Genomic DNA, 20,022 nt, shown 5'->3' on the forward strand with positions numbered 1-20,022 from the left:
TATTTATGAATAAGATCCGATCTTTTATATAGTTTATTTACAGTTCGAGGGAGTTATCTCTGAGGAAATTCGAGCATAAGCACACTGGCTGACTCGGTTTGACTATCCTTCCATACAAATCCTATAATCCTATAAATGCAGCCTTTTTACAGATTTCTCCGATAGGAGACTTGTTGTCTGCAAAAAATATACAAGTCAAACCAAACTCAACTCATTTTTAACAATATATACCATAATCGCTTACTGGATTGCCTTTCCATTTCCCTTCAAGATATACGCCAGTGATTTTGCGGGAAATGCATAGGCGTTAAGAAAGAGTTAAATGATAATAACACAAAACTCAAAGCCTCGAAATTTAAAAAGTTCACACAGGTTATTATCATTATTATTAATGACCAAAATAGCTACTACTTCGCCCATTCTGTCCTAGCAGTTGTGATCGAGGGTTTCAGACAAAAATTTAATTTAAGACAAAGTTAGTGCCTTGAATATGCTACGTTGTGGGTCAGTGGTTCATGTAGGCGAACCAGACCATTAACTCGTCTCCTTGAAAAATACATTTAGAAACTCCCCTAGCTTTATTTTACCATTGCACCTATCATCGTTTTAAAATTTAGTCTAAAATATATGTAGAATTTTAAAGCGGTGATAAGTATTTAAACCTGCACGTATAATTCTGTGCATTGAAAATGATGACTTTTATCAAACATACAGAATTTTTTATGAAGACGGGCTCAAACTAGCAATGTGTGGAAGCAGCATTTTGTTCGCGGATAAACACGTGGGAGTACCAAGTGATTTAGATTTATACACCTAGTATGCATCTAAATAATGATTAAAAGGGAAAAATCGCCTAGAGCAGATGTTACAGAAAAACCCAATTTTATTAATTAAATATTTATATCAGGTCTTGTTCCACTCATTTGACTCGCAGACAATTCGATACAAACGAAATTAGCACAAGACGTCTAATGGCGCTCGTTCACTGTCTACATTTCGCTACATGGCACATAATTCAGATACATTATCATTAAGTGTCTTGACAGCGTTTTTAAATTTCGTGCTATAAAGATCGTCTGCCCACCTGTTGTTTACATTCGAACACGAAGTCCATACATACACATCATAGTGGATTTCAAGAGGAGAACAGTGTCATGATCAAAAAAAATTACGTGTTACTGTCATTGACGTAAATTACACGTTTTAGATGTCTCGTATAAAATGACGATGAGATATATGTGTAAAAGGCCGTTGTTGCGAAGCTTCAAAGGAATCACACTCTGCAAATGGAATGGTGCAATCAGCTGAACTGATTTTCCATATGCATGTTTCTGTTAAAAGAGTAGTATAATGTGATTCTCAAATACTATATATACATATATATACTATATTTCTTTGCTAATATAATGGATTTAACACTAAACTTTAAGTCACTTGTAAAAACCCTACGCTCTCGAAGCAAAGCGCTTGACAACAACAATGATAGCCATCTTAATCGGTCAACGCCTCGGGACCAGCGTGAAACACGCTTTAATAAAAATGTCAAAGATATCATAGGGGCTATTTCAAAGATGAAGTCATTCCTTTTAGCTCATCGCAAGGATTATATCGATCAACATTTTATTATGTACAATGTTTCAAAGATGAGTGACATCGAGCGTGAAGAAATCGACCAGGTCACCCAGAAGTTTATAGTAAAATATAAACAAATAATTGCCCAACTCCGTAAGGAGATCAATACATCGGCAACTACTCCTCAGCAGGCTGAACATCAAACATTCGTAATAGCAATGACTGAAGGCTACCTTCGATTTGTTGGAAGAATCTGGTCCGAGCAACGATCGCTTCGAATGAAACGAGATAGCAAAATGCGCGCGTTTGGCTCATTGACAGGAAATCATCTTGTTAAAAAATTGGCAGGAACAGCAGTAGAAGGAAGTAATGAAATAGAAAGTGCCTACGAAGAACTGAGCAAAACTTTTTCTAAGAGAGTAAGTCACGATACGGATAGTCCTGAAACTAAAGTTGTTTTCAAAGAACCCTGTGACCTCACTGATACGGAGACATCATATCCTAATGACGAGCAAAACGCACTTAATGAGTTTCGTTCTGTCAGAATCACTTCGGAGGATGTCCAGGTTTGTTTGCATTAATACGTGTTCATTTAAGCGCTCCTAATATCTTTGATGTGTATTTCTATCGCAAAATTTATATAGACTAGACGCTGCATGCTGATCCTCATTTCCAAAGAAAATAAGGCAGACTGCACTTTTTTTCAGTTACTAAAAACGTGAGAAAAGTTTTGCCTATTAACTTTTCTATTCATTGAGCAATTTGAGAGGTACCAATGACAGTCCAACAGTGACAGTTATTTGCTAGGATTTTAAAGATAGTATTTTACCCGTTTCGTCCGCCTCGATACATCTTTTTAGAATTTCCATGGATTGTTATATTAGACGGTTCTTTGTGTGCCTATGGTATTTATTAAATGGTGTACCATTAAACGTGATCTTCTTTTGACTAAACCCTTATTTGTATAGCTATCAAACTCTACGGTTACTATTTTTTAGTAGTAGTTGGTATTTTAAACGATTTCAGTTCTATCTTCTGTCACGCCTTGATGTTTACAGATGCTTGAACAGGAAAACACACGTTTGTACGACGAGCTCAATTCGATGGCGGAACAAGTGAAGCAGATAGAGGGCCGAGTGGCGGAGATCTCTGAACTGCAAAAGGAATTCACGGAGAAAGTAATTGAACAAGAGGACGATGTGAAAAGAATCGCTAGCACTATGTTTGCTGCGACCGAGAATGTAAAAGGCGCTAACGAGCAACTCCGTCAGGCGATGCAGAGCCACGCAGGCCTTCGTGTAGCAATTTTATTTTCCCTTATTGTTCTTAGCTGTTCTTTACTCTTTCTAGATTGGTATAACCCTTGAAAGGTGGAAGTATTTGTACAAGCAAGGGTCTAATAACTAATGTCGGCGGCGTTACTATGACAAGCCATGTAATAAAGTGTGAGAGCTATTTTTAATTAAGCGGTAATGCACCGCTGTATATCGATTTAATAAATAATGTTGAGTATAAATTGTTTCATATTTTTTGTAATATAAGCTATTTAATTTATTGGGATTTCATACGCAATCTGATCTCCCTCATGTGCTACCATAACACACAATATATACGCCTAAATTCTTATTTCTTGGAGTAGCATAAATTACAACTAAAAGGTAAATACTACGGGATTGAATAGATTTCCGTTAATATTAGTGCGGGAAAAGTAAAAAAAAAACACCGGGTACATTCACAGGACCTTACAGCAAGTTCTGTACATTCTTGTATTTTTCAATTAGCGGCTTCAGATGAACGAACCGATATATCTTATTAAATCTATCAAGCATTAATTTAGAATGTTTATTTGCTGAAAAAAGATAATATATTGATTAGCACCTTAAAGTCATTGTTTTTATTCACAATTGAACTTTTAGGGTACATTCTGTGGGTTACGCTGTCTTTTTTTTAAGAAATCAATGTGGAAAGCTCGTTCAAGGACGCTGGGCTTCGCATCTAGACACATTCCACCGTAGTATAATATTTTAGCCAGCATTTACTAGCTCCATCAGTACCCACTAAATTTACGTTCCTCTGCTCCTAGTTCTGGATCGGTGCTTATTTTTATTAACTATGTTGACTCCAACTGGGTCCACCTTTTTATTCAATTCAGGTTTCAAGAATACTCTTCTTCGTCTGTGTTTTGCTTGTTCTCATTTTTTTTGAGTGTTTTCATTATCTTCGTCATACACTTAGATATTGCGATCCAGTTCTCTTCACTCATCTTCTTAAGCATGTTAAGCATGCACTTCACATGAGCGTCGGTTTTAAATGGGCATCTTAGTTGCTTTAAACTTTTGCTTTTCTCCCTCGAACCGCATATAGTGCTCCAGTGCGTAGGCCATGGAGCCGCATATGCGAGTGTTGTACTTGATGCACAACCTACTTAACGCTTTTTCCATTCGATAAAGATATGTATAAGACAGCCATGGTCAGAGATGATTCGAATCATGTAGTTGCTCACTTTTACAAAACCTTTGCGCCACTTTAGATAGTACTGCTCATTGTGCTTTTTCACCCTGTTGCAGTTTTTGAAAAGGGTATTCTCGTTAACCTTCTCTCAGTGAAACGTCTAATCTTTAGGTCATACTTTCTGCCCAAATGAAAGTACTATAAGGAATTATGGAATCTGCCACTAAAATAACTTCCTTCTTTTTTCATCTGGTTCCCTGACTTTCGACATTAGCTTACTAGGCCCTGTGCTGTCAAGGCCGTGTTCTTCATAATCTCTCTTGATATTATACAGAGTTAGGGGTCGATTTAGCCTCATTTCCATGTTGCGAGCTGTCCGCATTGATTGGGCTATGTGATTTTTCAGGTCGCTGTTAAGGCTCTTGCACTTTTTCCATCTGCCAATGGATACTATGGCTTATGTTTTTCAGAGGCTACTTATATTTCCTTTGTTCTTTTGCTCCATCTCCTTTCGGACAAAGATCACCAAATCATTCTCTCGGCTGCAGTGGCTCGCTCTTTTCAGTATATCTATGCTAACCTAAGCACTCCGTTGTAGACAAAGCTTCTGCATTGGCTCCGAGATAGGCCCTATGGGCCCGTTGCTTCATAGCTAATACCATTCTCCGTTCGGATTTTTGTCTCACTTGATAGCCATCCATGATGTATCGGACATACGGAAATATTCTTTCTACCGTATTCAAAATCATATCTCAATTCATCGAGTTCAAGGCATTTCTTACGCCCAAAAGAGAAGCCAAATAGAAATCCCTGGATTTCGATGTTTTTCCCGTCACTTTTAGCTATGGCTAAGAAAGTCGCTTGACTCTTTTAAAACCTGAATTGGTTTCCTGCAAGCGTTCCCTTTTTCTCCAGCTTTCTCACCAGTTTTTTCCTGATGAGGAATTTGAATGTATTACTTAATGCTCAAGAGGCTGAGTCATTTTTATGATCTCGAACGTCCAATTAGTTCCTCAGAATTTGTGCGATAATTCCAGCCTCTTTTCACTCTTCGTTTAGTTTAATGGCCATTTGTCGGAGGGCTTCCGGTTGATTGGCAGCAAGTACTTTTTAGCCTCCAATAGCATACCATTCAGTTTCACGGCGTTCTCCACTACCCACCTACTCACCTCCATAGCTTTATTGAGTACTGACCTGTTCGTCCTTGATGAATCGGAAACAGTTTTTCAACTGTTTTGGTGTAAATAAACAATTTTATTTTAAAGCTTGGGGGCACGCTCTCGCAAGTGTACCATGAAATATCTTCTAGCCTTTTTTCTACAGATCTCACTTCTTTTACAAACCCGTTCTCTCCGCTTAATTTCTTGAAGTATAGTGGTTACGGCTTTCGCAAACTTTACGAAGTTGCTTCGTTAAAGCCCTTTGCTAGTTTGGTACAAGCCCTTGTGGTTTTGCTATAATTTTTTTTTGGTTCGCACGACGGTTCGATCCACCGGTACGTGGGCTTACGTTTTGCTTTGGGATGTGCTAAAACCTTCACAATCCAGCAAGCGGTTGTCAGTATCTCCATCGCGTTTTCGTGTTTAGAGGCGTTTTCGGACGAACGGCAGGCCTTTGATGAAATTTAGACACCGGCAAGTCGGTTCTTCTGCATTGCCTCATTGTTAACTTCTTTCAGAACAAAATATGTCTGATGAAATAAATGGGTCTGGTCATCTACACTAGATATACCCTTTATACTTTAGGTAAGAGGTAAAGGCTAACTTTAAAACTATGTTTTTTTTAAAGGACCTTAGCAATGAAATTTTCGCAAAAGTATGCTACTAAACGATCTGGTTTGTTGTCGTCAAACGCTAGGGGAAGCTGGAGAGGATTAAGCTGTCAGTTAACCATTGAAGGTAATCTTTGCTACGTTGTGTTGTAATAATTGCTTAATATGTTTTAGCCATTTACTTGTAGCTGTTACTTCCTTATGTTCTTAAACCTTTGTACTAATTTTTTTACACTTAGTGTCTGTGTTAGAGTGTTTCTTCTACATAATGCAACGGATACTATATCTTTGAATAACACGTCAAGTTTGAACCGTATCAACTATTATTCAGACGCTTCCCTCTCTAGATTCTTTATGATATACAAATACGCCTAATAAAAACAAATATATTTGATTTTTATGAAAGCATATTTACAACATTTCCCCTGCCATAATATAGTCATAAATTTATTCATAATTTGCTTTTTTTAATACTACATCCATGCTTTCATTTGTACATTACTTCATGCAGGCTACATTTTTTAATAGCCTTGTAGTATCTATCATCCACAAGAATAACACCTGCATCTTCACACCTCTACTATAATTCGTTTATAGATATTCCTTTCATTACTGCTCGTGGCGATACGTGACGACAGCTCGTACTGAGCTTCAATCATTTTGCTTAATTTAACAGTTATATTTATTATACACCAAGCGATAGCTTCGTTATTTAGTAAACCATGAAAGTGAACTATTCCACAGCCTTTCATCATGACACTGCTATGTGGTGCGACTGTAACTTCCATCCACCTGATCTAATCCGATTTAGACTTGAAGCGTTTTTGACTTTAGGGCCAACAAAAAAAGATAACTGCTCACTTAATGATACTAATCCATCGCGCAGTTTCACCTAATTATTAGCTACCCATCGCAGTTTAGCTACCACGGACTTTTCCGGATGAACGAACTGACATCCCAGTGCCTGACACCGTAAGCCAAATTTGCATGGCTGCAAAGATAAAACAAATATTGACTTTGTTAGTTGCATCCCACATAATTAAAATGATACTTCAAGAATAGTCACAGGTACCGAAGGCCTGTCCACTTTTTTTTGGCTGAAACACGGTTAAAATATAGGGCATTATAACCCAGGCTAGTTATTAAATTAGGGTTAAATTACTTTAGCGAATATTTAAAGAAATCTCGTTTGGACGCGAAAAAATACGTCGTAACATTGGACGTTGAATGAATGGCTACTTATCTCTAGCTAAAAACCTTGGCAGTCTCTCATTGGCCAAGTTGGGTTAACGATACACGGAAATAAATTTTAACACTGTTTTTGCGAAATAACTATTTTATCGTTTTTATGCTCCCTCGCTTTCAAAAAAAGAACCTTGACCGTTCTACTTACTTAAAGCTATATTTGCCTCATAGAACTCTTCGAACTTGAATCGTCATTTCTCTTTAGATAAAGGCCGTGAATAATTCTAGATGGCAAGCACCACGTGGCGACGCATAAAGGTTTATTAAAGAATTTTAAATTACATGCGACTTACTATAGCCGGATGAAAAAAGGGGCATGTTGAGTTTGTGCAGTTCGGGAAAAATTTACATGGGGTCGGTTTACCAGTCTCATTGGCTGTGAACACTGAAAATAGAAATAAGGATACATCACGCATAGAAATGACTTAAGTAGGTATATATAATGTGCGCAATTCAGTTAGATTCGAAACTTTGTTTGACTAGGTTTCGAATTTACTGACTGACTATAACTTAGACTAGGGTTAAAAAGTAACATTTCAATCACCAACATAGATTATTTGTTGATTCATTTTAAGTACCCCAAATTTATAATGTATATTTAAGCCATTTTGTCAAATAGTTCGTCACGTAAAATTAACGTTTGCTGTCCGCGTTTTATGCTTCTTACTGGGTACTCGCGGGCAGTAAGGCAGAATTTTTTTGTCAAAAAGGCTCTTTAAAATATTCATTTTCATAGCTGCCTCAAAAATGTATTATTAAAACAAACACCGAATTGTTAATATTGTTTTAGTCGCATGTAAGTGTATTTAATTTTGTGGTCGAAAATACAGCTTAAAATATTATGAAATTATGTTATACATCAACTACTTAATAACTTGTACATGTTACAATCCAGGTGCCTTGCGTAGCCATGAAAAATATTCAAGTTAAGATTATTATTTGGGTAAGTGTCGATTTCATTGACAATTGTTTGTAGCACCCACAAATTAAGAGCACCCACAAACAATTAAGAGAAAATAGACAACAACAGAGCTGACCTTTAATTATTACAAACCTCTCTTGAAACTTCACTGTATCACTTCGAAGCACCTTGAATTTCGATTTTCTTTTAATCAGGTTTCATTTTGTTCCAGTTTTTGATAGCATATGCATGCCATCATAAATGGCTAATAATTTTAAACTCACCTGGTAAGGGAGACCTACCATCTTCACTGTGAGCGTAGAGACAGTTAGGGTTTGTGCAGCTGTGATTAAATTTGCACGGTGGATGCCGATATAAACAGCTAGCTGCTGGGAGACCGCAAAGTGGAAATGAGCTGCACAACTGGCCCGGATGTGTGAATCTATTAGAAGATAGAATACATTTAAGAAGTAACATTAACACATACACGTAATCGATATTTATTTTAGCCATTGATCATAGTGTCAGCAGTACACGTATGGTAGTCCTTATGCTCAGTTTACCTGCAAATAGTATTGGTGCAGACAGGATCGAACCGGCAGCGTTGTCTTCTGCGGACATTCGCACTTGACATCGGTACATTTGCGTTAACGCCAGATGCCAAGAGAGCCGATTTAGGAACCAAATCATCCAGAGCTAAGTAAGCGAGGTTTGAAAACGAGGTGAATAAACACGTTGAATTAACTTAGAATTTCTTGTTAATACGTTTAATAGATACTGCTTATTGAGCCTGAACAAGTATCTTGGATTTAAATACCAAGTTAAGGGCAGTTCTCTGTAAAGACGCCTGCCAAATATTTGGTATTTCTTGCAACTTGCCTTTTTAAGAACGAATAGATGAAAAGTTCAATACTTTGTAATAATAAACGGGTATGTTGCAATGTCATGAGCAGTTATTTATAACAAAAGCCAAGATAATCAAAAGTACACTAACACTGGAGAGGAATTTTTTCAGCTATAACAGATTTCGATTTGCGGAGTGCTACAGTAGTACCGGTGCCTTGGTTAGGCGCCTTGTCGGAATGTGCATCCAGATCGGCTCCAGGTAGAGGTTTTGCTGCTGCTTCTTCTTTTGTTGGATTCATTTTTATCGCCAATGCTGTGTTCACGTTCACACCACATGCTGCCAATAAAGGACTTGGCTTTACAATCATACCTGTATTCAGAAACACCAAAACCAGTAGTACAAAACCTTATCAACTGAAGAGATCAAGAAGGAGTCTCTTATTTATAATTCTACTTTTGTTCTTAATTATATGATTATCCCTACTTCTGCATACAGTTGAAGCGGTAGGTTCCTGAACGAGAATCCAGAACCGACATGTTGAAAAATTCAGTTATGAATTTTATGAACTTAAAAAAATATATATATTTTTTAAATTACTTATTTTTTATTTTTTAAATTTACATGTATTTTTTTGTTTTTAAAAATATTTTTAAAAAATCTGCCTTTTCGAGTGCAACGGATTTAAAGATAAGTAGCTAACGCGATACATAGAGTTTCTGAAAGCAAAAATACTGGTTTCAGTGACAGTGGTATGGTTTATTGCTTATCCGGGAATGTGGAATAGACAACTTTAAATAGGACTGTTAAAATAGAAAATATTTAAGATGCACTAAGTACTCTACTAAACCCAGGTTAAGTGCAGGATTATCTATGGAGCCATAATGAAAAAAATTGACTTACTAACCATTCCTCATAATTACATTATCATCTTTCTCTTCACCGTATTCATTCTGCTGCAGTTTCTCAGGAGAGGATTTCACCAAAGGAAGTGTGACGGCTGTTGGCTTGCCACCTGTGACGTTCACTGCGTTAACGCCGTCGGATTCAACTGGACCAGTTACTTCCGTCGCCTTTGGTGCCACTTGAACACCATCTGAAGTAGCCGGGCGGAAAACATTACTTATTTCAGACTATGCCTTGTATAGGAAAATTACCGAGCTTAATTGGGTGGTTTCGCCGACGATCAAATATCTTCTTATTTTAATTATTAATTAAAAAACACATGGCAACCTGTATTTCTTAGATAACAATGGCGAAAAGGATATTCCTACTGGACCGAAAACTTACTAAAATCCCACCTATAGTTAATATTTAATTGAAAATGTATGTACTTTGAGATAACTTTTGCGGATTTTTTCTCTTCATTTTTTATTTTCAAAAACGCGCTGCTACCTAAGCAGATATATATGTGTAAGAAGCATTAAGAAAATTAGTTTTCCATAGGCCTGGCCAGCTTGAATAAATGCTCAATGAATCATATCTAAGAAAAAAATATTTCATCCAATTGCTTACGTTATGTTCTACAAGTTTCCAACCGGAAAAAGGCGCAAGTAAGTGTCAAGTGATGATTAATCCTTAAGAATATAAGAATACTCTTAAAATTGTAATATAATTTTTACATAATAATTTCCCATAAATACAAGAAAAAGACGCATGATAAGTTATATCAGTTAAGATACGTACTTTGTACCAATATGTACCTCATACCAGTCACCATCAAATATTTCTTATGTCACATTGAAGCGCAAACATCTCCTAAAAAATGGGTTACTAAGACACACTGATTGCTTGTATGGCTTTTCCGACAAACATGCTCGAATGGTATTTAGACTATGACCCTTAATATGAACTGAAAAAAGGAGTTATTTGAATTACCTTTAACAAATCGGTACTATATATTGAAAACAGATCTCAGTTGCCCGAGGATGGTAATTAGCGCATTTAAAACGAAATTCAATACCCAAAGCACTATAAACATGTTTGGGATATCAGTGTATTTCCAAGCATCATAGAGCTCAGAAATTTTCCAGTTACCAGGAGACTCCTCACACCTAGCTCTCACACCTAGCTTTCACGTTTTTACGAGTTATAAAATTGAAATTAGAAGAATACATTTATACGTGGTCTTTGTCATAATCGACATACGTTCACCCGTTATTCTTTGCACTAAAAGAAATTAAGTTATCTCAATAGCAACGCCACAAATTCATTACAGAAGGGGCAATAGGTTCGTTTTACGGATATGAGTAAAAATAAGATACTACTCAGTATTTCCGCACTGTAGGAACTCCTATCAAGGTTGTGGACTCTCCTGAATATTATAAATAGTCCCTAAAACTGTGAGAAACGCTGTTGTTAGTCTATATACTAATAATAAGAAATTTAATATGACAAAGTGAAAGATCTACGACAAGAAAATGATTTTAGCCAAAATTTCACAAAAAAAAAATAAAGAAATGCATATCTGGTAGTACTGGTGCCTTGATTTAGTATTTTAAAACTATTTTCGAAAACGTACGTGCCGAATAATTACTGGGGTTTTCGGGGTTACTTTCTATATCGTAAAAGTCAGATATTAAGGACAGATCATCTGGCCGCCTTCAGTTCTGCACCAAAGAACCAGTATCATTACCGCTAGTGCAAAATTTAGAGGAATCAACATCGTTAATTCGTTTACTACTCCAAACGTGAAGTTTTAATCTTGTCTAAGGTCCAATGGCTTATGCGGAACATAACCTTATGAAGTGACTTTATTTTAGTAGACTATCAAATAAATTGTCTCCGACACGCGGATCAACACTGTGAAAACATTGAATCAATATGTCCATGAAGGACGGTTTTAACAGTATATAAATACTTTGAGTATATGAAGTTTTTATGCAAATTCCTTTAAAAAAAAATCTTTCACCGAGAAATTCGACCACCAGCAAGAGAACGTTGATTTTAAATTTGAATGCTGTTAAACTTCAATAATTTTCCCAATGAGCATGGATCAGGAATGTAATGCGATTCGCGTTACTGGAGTTTCTTGTTTGATTAAGCTTCAAAATTGGGATTGCATACAACACCTGCGCATTTATGCCGCATTTCACTAAACCTTTGTTGAACGACGAAAAAGATAATTAAAAAAATTATAACGCATCGTCTTTTTTTGCCTTAATCGTAGCTCCTCCAAAAAAAAGTACATTTGCCTTTTAACTTTGTTGAATGACCATTTTTTTAGCACGAAATCATTAGTGGCCGATATAGTCCCACCTTTGGTCCATATAACATCACCTTGTGGGTTTGTCTGCCTTCATATATTTTCTCGCTTTCGATATATATTTTCTCAGAAGTGAATAAATTTCAGTGAGCCAATTTGGTCCACATAATAGAAGACTCTTTGACGAAGATATGTAAGTTTTTCTTTCGTACCAACAGTTATGCTCAACAACCACGTTAAGCAAATTTTGTTCCATATAGCCCCGGTCTCTTCTGGTATTTTCTGTATCCAAGGGTGTTTTTTTATATCATGATGATATTTAAGTTATGACAAATTATATTTAAAACTCACTAGTGATTCCTTTTTTTTTGCTTTCAGAAGTCTGAGGGACCAGTTAGCCCTTTTAGGTATAGGTAGCTGCCATTGAATGTTGGTTCTGTTAATCGAAATATAACGATGACCAACGAGATACTATTTTAATGTAGTTAACTGAGTAACATCTTCGCAACAACAAATATGTAAGATTGTAGAACGTAATAAGATAACGAGGCTTCTAGTACACTTAGGTTAACTTACTTTTATTAGTAACGACCATCTTCTTTCGTAGTGCTGTTACGGGTTGACTGCCGTCCGAATCCACCGCCAATATGGTACCTTTCTCTTCGGATTTCTGAGATGATGATACTACAGCTGGTGATGAAGATGCAGTAGCAGCAGCCGCTGCTGCAGATGTTGAAATTTGTTGATTAATATGTTCGCCTTTGACGCCGCTAGTTACTGCAACGGCATTGCTGTTTCGTATCAAAGATAACCTAAAATTAATTTTATAAATGAACATTTTGTAACTTTGAGAGTACATATATAAATTAAGTGCCACATTTAAACTAGAACTTACATAGTAGCATATGCTGTACAGCCCCTGATCTGAAGATAAGCCATGTTCATTTGATAATCCAATATTAGGACAGCTAAAGACATTCGAGTTCGAAAGTTGTCTTGTCAAGGTGGGTAAAAATAATTAACTCAATGTGGGCGAACCCAATGTATAAATTAATCTGTAACATTAGTAGTTGTTTGAAGTGTTAACATCTGCATATTTCCTAGTGCAGCTGACAATTATAAAAAACTGTTGTAGGGTTTTAGAAGAACAATATAGTAGGAAGCAAACATCTAAAAAAGCTGATTTTCATCTAATTGGCATTTCCCAATATATACGTTACAGCACAAGTATCCTTTTTATCATAATTTTTTAACTCTATTTTTTCTTCAATCATCTTTCCCCATTTGCAATGCAAATAGAATTAGTCTAATACGATAATCACTCCTTAATGAATAACAGCGGCCGTGCACCATCCAATAACAAGAGTAGTTCTCACCGTAAATCTTCTAATTCAACTTCTTTATCAGCATCAAGAGCAGTTCTATCGATATCGCTTGGTATCCGTTTCATGGTGACGATGATTCGAGGCCCTGGACCACGTTCTGCATTTGTAGCTTCTCCCCCACTTACTTCCAAATCATTAGAAGCCCTATAACAAAACAGTTGCCAAGGGATATTAACAAAGCATTATTTATTTCTCTAGGAAGCCATAATACACGGGAAGGTTTTTGCTCTGAGTAGTAGTGCATTTTCTTCTTGAGATATTGTTTCTGTCTGAGTTAAGTTTATTCCCACAAATTATTTTTCAACAAAAAATTGTGTACAAGTCTCAAAGCATAATGAATGTAACATAATGTCTCTGTGGAATAAAGTTAGCAAATCCACGTATCCCATTATAGTAGATTGGTGAGTATAAATTTCAGAAAGCAATATTTTATCATACACATTTTCATATAAACTAAATTTTAGTCAAAAGATGCTTGACAATAGAATATAAGCCTATTTTTTTACGGTAGTGGAATAAATAAGTCGCTATTGGATGGACTGAGTTCATTGAAAGCGTGAGTATATTTCAACTAAACATTAAAAAAAGGTGATTTTTTAGACCCTTTAAATTCGTAGAAAAATTGTCCAAATTATGAAAGCAAGACCCGGAGAATTTGAGATTTTTCATTTTTATTTGTCTAATTAATTTCTGGTTTCTTAGCTACAGCCGTTGTTTCAAGGAGGAGGTCTACGTTTGCTATATAATTCGCATATATACTTTGTGCGCTAGTTCACCGTTATAGAATGAACTGATTCAAGTAACAAAGAAAAACGTACAACAAGAAAAAAACAGTAAATGTAGCGGCGGAAAATAGTACGCTATTGGTAAATGTAGATTAGAGCTATTTTACAAAAGTCCATACTAAATGGTGTACATAGAAGAAAAAGGTTCATTATAAAATATTTTAACTTACATGTTTTCATCGTCATCGTCATCATCTGCTAAACTTGGCGGCATTTCTCTTCGACGTTTCACTTCTGCCACTCTATCGTCATAATAACAAATACAATGTTTATTAGTTTCTTTCGTAAGTGAATGGCCTAGCAACAAGGTAAATATGATTATTATCAGCATTATAAAAGCCGATCGCACTTACAGTCGTAGTACAAGTGACGATAAAAATGACAAAACATTTTTTTACCTAGCGGCGATAGCATCCGTAACGTAAGCTCCAAGTCGGTCCTGAATACTTCTTTTCGCTGGTCCAGCGCGTTCATCAGGTCTCCGGCCAACAACCATTAAGGACTCCTTAATCAGCAAACCAATTTCATCGAAGTTAGTATGTTTCAATCAATTTAGCGATACAGATAAACGTTCCAAGGTTTACAAGCCTACTCTTATAAACTAATGCCTTAGATTGGCTACATGCTAAGATATGACTGAACCTAATCAAGTCAAATAAAGTATAAGTTTTAATATTAAATATAGTTTTATGGCAGTGTTTTACTTTTCGAACGATATTATACGTTTGTCCTCACCGAGCAACGGCTAAGTTTTGCTAAGAAACAAGCGACTTCTATTCTAATTACTTTAGTTAAAAGGATATATGTTAGCTCAATAACTAATTACCATTTGTCGGGTTGTGGCCGAAGCGGTACTTCTATTCGCATCCTGCAGCGCTTTGGCGAGAATTTTATTTTTTTCGAGATGATCTTTATCAACAAAAACTCTCTTTCGCGGTGCCACGGTAGCGACAGAACGCAACTGAGGTCTCGAGGGATCATACTCTGCTTCATCTTCGCAATCCGAGGAGCTCGCTAAAAATTGAGTTGAAAGTACGACATAAAAATGCCTAAGTTACTGTTTTTGTTTTTACAGTTAGATTTTAATTATACGCATTTATACAGGTAGGTAATTATATTTTTTTAGTGTACTAGATTTTGATTCAGTGAAGTTCGTATCATATGCAGAGTTACCGTCATTTGTAACGACTGCCCCAATCGTTGACGTTAAGCGGCCCTTTATAGGCACCGGAGGCCGTTTGGTTTCTTCCTTCTCGTTTTCGATTGTGCGCTCGATGCGAACTTCAGGACTCTTCTTCGACACCTCTTGTGTTCCCGGCGCCTTGCTTTTCCGAGAACTAAACTGCGTGATCGGTAGCTTTCATGCAAAAAAAAACCCATTAAACATAGTACCGAAAGCAGTGTTTTTGCATACACACCTGGCTAGCTGAGCATGTTCATGTTGTTATTGAAATATGCATGTCTATGTAGTGCATGTCGATGGCGAGTATATATAGTGATGGGCACAAAGTCATTAGCTGATAATTGATCAAATTCAAACCTTTTTTCTATCCCCTTCGTCCCTCCTATCCTTTCGGTCATCAGTATTTCCTTTTCGTTCGGCTCGGCCTCGTTGTCGTGGCTCAACTTTATCCCTAGTAACTTTTTCTCGCTCCTTTCGATCATGGTCTCTCCCGTAATCCTTGGAAGAGTTCTGAGGTCGTGTCATTGTCGGAGAAATGACTCTGGATCGCCTAGAAGCTGACGAGCTTCCGCTGCCTCGAGTCCTTTCAGGACTTCGAATATGTTTAATTGAACTGGAATTGCTGCTTGTGTGTACTCTGTCACGGCTGCTGTCCACCTCGATTCGCTTGCGACTGCTTACACTGCTCGATTCGCTTTTGCCATCTCCGCAACCTCGTGACGCTTCCTTTCGCTTTACCTAAATGTTTGTATGTTTGCACAACATGTTACACTAGGTGCAATCATTTTAATCGATCATCTTCTTTGCGTTGTAAAGGTAAAAACAGCTAAGGAAATCTTTAAATCGTGAGTTATTTAATTTAAGCAAATTAAGCTTCGGACATACATGTATGGTAATAAATAAAACGCCAATGCTTTAGCCTCCTGGTCACTTAACCACATTTCCGATGTAAACACGAATTTGTCTCATCATTTTTATTTAAAGCTGACACCGCCGATACTACTAGGGTAGCTGGATTAATATAGCAAATATCTAGCATTATGAGTGCTAAAGATTGGTCAAGATTGGTTCAAAATATAGATTGTCTTGATGACAGTCTCGAAGCGATGCGTCATGCGTCAACTACATTAATTCTAAAAATTGTGTATTTTTGTGAGGGTAGTAGCAATATAATGGCGTAGAGACCGAAGATCAGCAGGCGCTGTTTGACCGCTTACATGGTTGGTTTTAGTTTAGAGTTCAACGAGAAATTCTTGCAAATGGAAAGAAGGCCCTTAAGCCAATATATATTGATGAGGGGTATCAAATGCCATTACTAGGCCCACATGAAAACTTCTCGCTATAAAAATCATTTTTTCAAATAGATATCTATGCTGATACCAGTGATTAGCTATTAATAAAACACAGCACCTTCATAGCGAGGTGATTTGGTCATTACTCTTCATTCATTCACATGTTTACGACATAATCCAAAAAAAATCCTTGACCAATCTTTGCACGTAAATACCTTGAGAGATAGACGTTTGAGACATTGACACAGCTAGCCAGGTACTGATATATATGGAAATAATACGGAAGTCAGCCAATCGTAAAAAAATTAGCCAAATAGAATATTTAAAAATGTGGAGTCCTCCTGTAAGCTTAAGTGTTAGAAATGTTTTCTAACGGACAAATTACCTTCTTTTACATCATTACAAAGTCGTTAAGTTTTAAAGAACGCAATTTCAAATTCCTTTTGATATTAATAAATTCTGGCCGCATTTAATTTCATAAAATAGATACTAAATGTGTGCAGTAAGAATGGTTAAACATTACAACTGCTATTATGTACCAGAAATGCCGTGACATTGCGTCAATATCTATAAAACCATTTATATCGGTTGAAGCTAGCAAAAATGCATAACCCAAATGATGACTGGATACTATTACAAATAAATATACAACTGTAATCCATGAGAAAAATCTTCAGTATGGGTGCGTATGTTCGCCAAGCCTAATTCTATAAAAAAAAATCTAGGCAATATAAATCCTCCAAGACCGTTCACGAATTTAAGGTAATTGCAACTATAAAAAGAGACAAAATGAAGCAAACTTAGTTCTAAGAGATAACAAACCTCTTTAGTAACCTCATCTACACGTTCACGTAATTTCTTTTTGGTGCGTTCCTCGATTTTCTTGAGCGGGCTTCGAGATCGAGAACGTCGGGACTCTCTTTTTTTGGTGTTTTCGACATTATTCTGTACAGAGAAATTATAAGATTCCGCAACCAAGTTTCTTCTTTAATACATGAATTCAGTTTTTCATTGTCTTTTAATTAATATATATACGTTAGACAAGTAATAGATAACATGTGCGACGTCACCAATCGACTTTTATACGCAGAGCGGCGGGAAAAATAAATAAGAAAATCAAGTCGATACATACAAAAACTGAAGTAAAATTATTTCATGCATATTTAAGGAGATTAAAGAAAATCTATTAATATTTTATCTGATCTTCTTTTTTGAATTGTTGACTCTTGACTCTTCTTTATTGATTCTCAAGCTATCCCACTAAGTTTCGTCTCAAATACCAAACATAAATACGAACCTTAGTTTCCGCTTCTTCGAATTCTCTTTTCTCATCAACGTCAAGATGAAGCGCTACTTCATCGCCCGACACAAATGATCCAGGGGGAGCGGGTCGTTCTTTATCCTTCCATCGATGCACCTTATCTTTTTCTTTAGTTTTTGAAGATTTACTTTTCTCCTCGAATAAATCAATCTTGTGTTTTCCTTCTCGGGCAAACCTATACATATAGGATCAAAATACTTCGATCTTAAAAAAAGTTGTGCCTAGCCAAATATCAGTTGAGTCTATATAAACTAAAGTCAATGTTATACAATTTTTTCTCGTTCCTTTTTAATCTTTATCGCTTTAGTTGAGTTATTTCGGTTCTCGCTGCTGGAACGGATTTTTCATTGGATCAGTGCATATACACTGTATAGGCACTTGTATTTTATAGGACGTTCGCATTAACCGTAGGATCAGCTTTATAATACCTCTGCAGATGATCGAGTACTTGGTGAAGCCAATCGCAAAATCCGCCGCAATATTCACCGAGAAAGAGTTCTAGATCAGCTTTCATCTGATCCTTTGACTTTTTGTTTGCAATCATCACCATTACGTAATCTGGAAGCTCGTCATCTGAAATAGCCGTGAAAAAGCATGCGAACTAATAATGTTAAGAGATTATCTTTTTCAATTTTGAGTGCCTTTGGTAAAAACTATCTGTAAACATTCTTAGCCTTAATTACATTTGTCTCCTTTTTAGTCAATTTGCGCATGCAGTAAACTTCCCCGAGGTATTTTGCTAGGCTCTTGTGGACATCAAAAAGATTCAAAAGGCGAACGAAACTCAAAATTGAAAAAAGAAAACTTGAGAGATTCATTCAAGACATGGTCAGCTTGACTACATTAATGCGTGCCGTGCTTATATCCTCGTGCATGACGATTAAAATATTCCACCAGTAAATATATACACATTTAACTTTTCAACTGTAAAACCCATCCGTCTTAGCTATGATTTTTATTTGGTCACAAACACATTATGCGTACTTTTCACTACACAGCATGTTTTACACTTCCCGCCAACCTTTCTATATACCTAAACACTTCTGAACTAGCACAAACGATTGTAAATTCGTCACTTACCGACATAGCAGCCGATGTCAACGAGCTTCGATTTAATCGCATTCTGGAAATCGGAAATTGTTACCAAAAAACAATGATTATACTTCTGCAATAGATTAGGTTTTTACTTTCACCCCGTTTGAAATGCACTTTTTTATGAATACGCTGTATATGCAATCCTCATAAATGAAAATTACGTTAACTATAAGAAGATTTAATGTACCAAGACGTTCTTAAGTCAAAACTTTATTATATTTAGAGCATGAAATGTGTTTTTTTTATTCAGTATATCTATTTCTAAAGCTGTAAACCTATTCGCCTTTTCTAATTAAAAAAAGCATCCGTCAGTTTGATTTTGATACTGTTAAGAAGGCTTATATCTTTACGTCCGGTACTGCCGTTAGGTGTTCCTTCAGACACTTGGCTACTACCGCTGATTTCTTCCAATACTTATTCTTACTACGGTAGTGAATAAATGAATCGTTACGATCCATCCAAAAATTCACAGTAAGTAAAATATAAAAGTTATTAAGCTAACCCGAATTCGTTGACTAACATCTTGACCGCTGGGTTCAGCCGTCATTATCACCACAAGCACGAGCACCCGTACTTTCTGTTGTTGGTCTTCTTTTTCACGTTTTCAAAGTGTACGCAGGACAGGCATCTGTTCCATGGCTTATATTGAATAGTTCACTGTGCCTACAACAACCAGATAGCTAATTTAATCGTAATTAGCTGCGACACCGTCAATCGATTAACTGAAGTCAATGCTGCACCAGCTGTAAGATGCTGCGGCATCAGAGAGAAATGTAGGAATCAAGTAACACCAACCAAAGAAATGGCGCTACAGACACAGCAGCATTAGCAGTAGCAGCAGGAATACGGTGCTTTAGATCAGCAAAAACGATCTAAGGATAATAGCAGAATACCATCACTCTGTTTGTGAGCGAACATCGCACCGCACCACAACAACACTAAGAGCAGCAGTAGCAACGGCAACGACGGCAG

General features: G+C 36.5%; 2 protein-coding genes across 4 annotated transcripts; one reads left to right on the forward strand and one right to left on the reverse strand.

The window, feature by feature from the left end:
- The first annotated feature begins 1,106 nt into the window (after positions 1–1,106).
- On the forward strand, positions 1,107–3,088 carry Syx18 (syntaxin 18). The gene is made up of 2 exons (XM_022836310.2): positions 1,107–2,138; positions 2,631–3,088. The coding sequence occupies exons 1-2, from the start codon at positions 1,407–1,409 to the stop codon at positions 2,937–2,939; spliced, it is 1,041 nt and encodes a 346-aa protein (XP_022692045.1). The 5' UTR covers positions 1,107–1,406; the 3' UTR covers positions 2,940–3,088.
- Positions 3,089–6,183: 3,095 nt separating this feature from the next.
- Positions 6,184–20,005, reverse strand: Nab2 (Nuclear polyadenosine RNA-binding 2). Of its 3 annotated transcripts, none has more exons than XM_022836336.2 (18): positions 19,553–20,005; positions 19,036–19,078; positions 18,384–18,528; positions 17,932–18,130; positions 17,457–17,579; positions 15,700–16,080; positions 15,333–15,516; positions 14,986–15,173; positions 14,558–14,664; positions 14,330–14,401; positions 13,366–13,518; positions 12,566–12,780; positions 9,692–9,880; positions 8,935–9,156; positions 8,504–8,636; positions 8,225–8,382; positions 7,333–7,424; positions 6,184–6,785 (listed from the first exon to the last, which is right to left on the reverse strand). In XM_022836336.2, the coding sequence occupies exons 1-18, from the start codon at positions 19,595–19,597 to the stop codon at positions 6,687–6,689; spliced, it is 2,748 nt and encodes a 915-aa protein (XP_022692071.1). In that variant the 5' UTR covers positions 19,598–20,005; the 3' UTR covers positions 6,184–6,686. The 3 variants fall into 3 exon arrangements, with proteins under 3 accessions (XP_022692071.1, XP_022692055.1, XP_022692062.1); XM_022836320.2 differs by having other exon boundaries at positions 12,566–12,801; positions 19,553–20,004; XM_022836327.2 differs by having other exon boundaries at positions 8,243–8,382; positions 12,566–12,801; positions 19,553–20,002.
- Positions 20,006–20,022: the final 17 nt, after the last annotated feature.

Source organism: Varroa jacobsoni, unplaced genomic scaffold (assembly GCF_002532875.2).
Source record: "Varroa jacobsoni isolate VJ856 unplaced genomic scaffold, vjacob_1.0 scaffold_68, whole genome shotgun sequence".
NCBI classification, from domain to species: Eukaryota; Metazoa; Arthropoda; class Arachnida; order Mesostigmata; family Varroidae; genus Varroa; species Varroa jacobsoni.

Excerpts from the sequence above, each read along its gene's own strand:
- Nab2 (XM_022836320.2), bottom strand. The coding sequence starts at position 19,597 with ATGACGGCTGAACCCAGCGGTCAAGATGTTAGTCAACGAATTCGG. Across the intron at positions 15,517-15,699 it reads ACGAAGGGGATAGAAAAAAG|CTACCGATCACGCAGTTTAG; the intron begins GTTTGAATTTGA and ends TTTGCATGAAAG. Across the intron at positions 6,786-7,332 it reads CCTTTTTTCATCCGGCTATA|CCATGCAAATTTGGCTTACG; the intron begins GTAAGTCGCATG and ends TTATCTTTGCAG.
- Syx18 (XM_022836310.2), top strand. The coding sequence starts at position 1,407 with ATGGATTTAACACTAAACTTTAAGTCACTTGTAAAAACCCTACGCTCT. Across the intron at positions 2,139-2,630 it reads TCACTTCGGAGGATGTCCAG|ATGCTTGAACAGGAAAACAC; the intron begins GTTTGTTTGCAT and ends TGATGTTTACAG.